This window comes from Orycteropus afer, unplaced genomic scaffold (genome assembly GCF_000298275.1).
Source record: "Orycteropus afer afer isolate SDZICR_OR568_19922 unplaced genomic scaffold, OryAfe1.0 scaffold00005, whole genome shotgun sequence".
Taxonomy (NCBI): domain Eukaryota; kingdom Metazoa; phylum Chordata; class Mammalia; order Tubulidentata; family Orycteropodidae; genus Orycteropus; species Orycteropus afer.
Genome location: NW_006921592.1, coordinates 31,800,870 through 31,803,161, shown reverse-complemented (window position 1 = coordinate 31,803,161; position 2,292 = coordinate 31,800,870). Strand labels below are relative to the sequence as shown.

The 2,292-nt window shown below is 42.3% G+C and overlaps 1 protein-coding gene across 1 annotated transcript in view; it reads left to right on the top strand.

The window, feature by feature from the left end:
* The window catches only part of VLDLR (very low density lipoprotein receptor), a 57,815-nt gene extending 55,843 nt beyond the window's left edge, over positions 1-1,972 (top strand). Inside the window, exons 18-19 of the mRNA XM_007939430.2 lie at positions 373-542; positions 1,937-1,972. Of these exons, the coding sequence (XP_007937621.1) occupies positions 373-542; positions 1,937-1,972 (206 nt within the window). The remainder of the gene's footprint in view (positions 1-372; positions 543-1,936) is intronic.
* The last annotated feature ends 320 nt before the right edge of the window (positions 1,973-2,292 follow it).

Sequence of the window (2,292 nt, the reverse complement as noted above, 5' to 3'; positions counted from 1 at the left end):
CTGCCTCTTTAAATATCCCAAATAGTCAAGCTGCTTTTTAAAATCTTCAAACTGGCTGCGTATTGGCTGATTTTTTGAAAGTAGATAATCCCTAGCCTTTCTACCTAGTCCATCTTAATCTGGAAGCTCTGTTGAAACCTATTCAGCACAATGGCAACACACGAGCCTCCACGGACAGATGTCTGGTGGCTGTGTATGAGGTGCATTGGCTGGGAATTGAAGCTGGGTCTCCCACCTGCGTGAAATGTGGGAGAATTCTACCATAGAACCACTGCTCCTGTGAAACTTTTCATTCTGTCAGTTATCTGGGACTCTGGAACACCTCCTTTGTGTGTTCTGAAATTAGACCTTGCTTCATCACTCTCTTTTCAGTGCTTTTAGCGATGGCAGCAGTAGGTGGCTACTTGATGTGGCGGAATTGGCAACACAAGAACATGAAGAGTATGAACTTTGACAATCCTGTGTACTTGAAGACCACTGAAGAGGACCTCTCAATAGACATTGGTAGACACAGTGCCTCCGTCGGACACACGTACCCAGCAGTAAGTCACCACTGTATCTTTATACACCATGGCTTGGGACTGGTCAGAGGAACTCGCTCACTCAAGTTGTGGCTGCCTGGACTGGGAAAAGCCATGGGGATCTTAAGGCCACCAATGCCTCATCTAGCATCTGGAAATTAGACAGTCTAGCCTGTGGAATATAGATCAGTCAGTTGATAAGCTCCTGACCAAAATAGAATGGCACATGGGTCAACTTAAGGTCATCACTCTACTCTTTGGGATAGTTCACTTACAGAGATTACATGTAAATAAGAGCATGAACCACGTAGCTCCTTTTTGAACTGTTAAATTAATTGTGTACAGAATCTATAAAAGTGAATTAGCACACCATACAATAGAGGAGTTGGTTAAAGTCAGATAGTGGGCAAAATTCACTTATGAAAATTACCAAATGTGTTACTTAGGAAGTATCCCATCCCACTAGGACAGCTAGCTTTTCTTTTAGCTGTAAAGTGGATCACCTATTCCTTAGATGAAACCTAAATGGATTATTTGGTTTTTACTTTGGGAACAGCCTGGAACAAAACAAGTACTGAACACTCCCCTCTCAAGATCTCTGGTGAAACATAGGGCTATGACCAATTCTTTTTTTTTTTTTTTTTTTTTTTTTTTTTTTTTTTTTGAATTGTGATTTGGGTGAAAGTTTACAGAGCAAATTCACTTTCCATACAGCACTTCACACAAATGTTGTCTCATGACATTGACTTCAATTTACCCCAATGGAACAGCTCCCCTCTCACTAACTCCCAATAGTTACCTCTTCCCTGTGTCCCTCCCTCCATGAACTCCTGCTCCCTGAACTGTCTCCCTGTGCATAAACAGCCCTTCTTTCTCCCATGATTGTTCTCTCCAAGGAGTGTATCTACCTCAGGTACATGTTCAACTCATATGCCTGTCTTTTGTTTGGCTGGAAGCCATAGGTATGGGTTCAATTCCAGACCTGAAGGGCAGCTAGGGACCATAGTCTCAGTGGTTCCACCAGGCTCTATCAGACCAGCAAACCTGGTTCCCTATTTTTTGTTTTTTCCCAAATGATGTTGAGTTTTGTTACACATTGTTCTCCCTCTCTGTCCAGGATATATGGCCAATTCTTGCTACACATTTGTCTTTTTGCATTTTTCTCCAGGACTTAAGATCATTAACTAGAATAGGCAGAATCAGTCACACTGTTTTCTCACTCCACCCAGTAAATATAGTTGAAGTTAAGTGAAGCACATGAGTGATACAACCCAGTTCTGTTTATCTGACTTCCCTTCCTTTCAAACTCATTTGGTCTTTGAATGACCAACTCAAAAGCAAGGTCCATTTTAGGGACTGGAGTTGTCTCCCAGGAGTGGTCACCAACCTCATGCCATGCTCTTTCTTCTCCACAGATATCAGTTGTGAGCACAGATGATGATCTAGCTTGACTTCTGGGACAACTCTTGGCCTTTGAGGTCTAAATCTATTCTACCCCACTTCAGAATGGTAACTGAGCCAGCAGCTGAAGTCTCTTTCCTCCTCCAGTCTGGGAGAACATCAGGATATCTTGGCATGGATCAAGCTTGTGTCCTTGACCGCTTTTATACTACTTTTGTAAATATTCTTGCCCACATTCTACTTCAGCTTTGGATGTGGTTACCAAGTATCTGTAACCCTTGAATTTCTAGACAGTATTGCCACTTCCGGCCAAAAATGCACTTTCCTTAGAAAGCCATATTCTAGCAATGAAACTTGTGCTGTAGTGTAC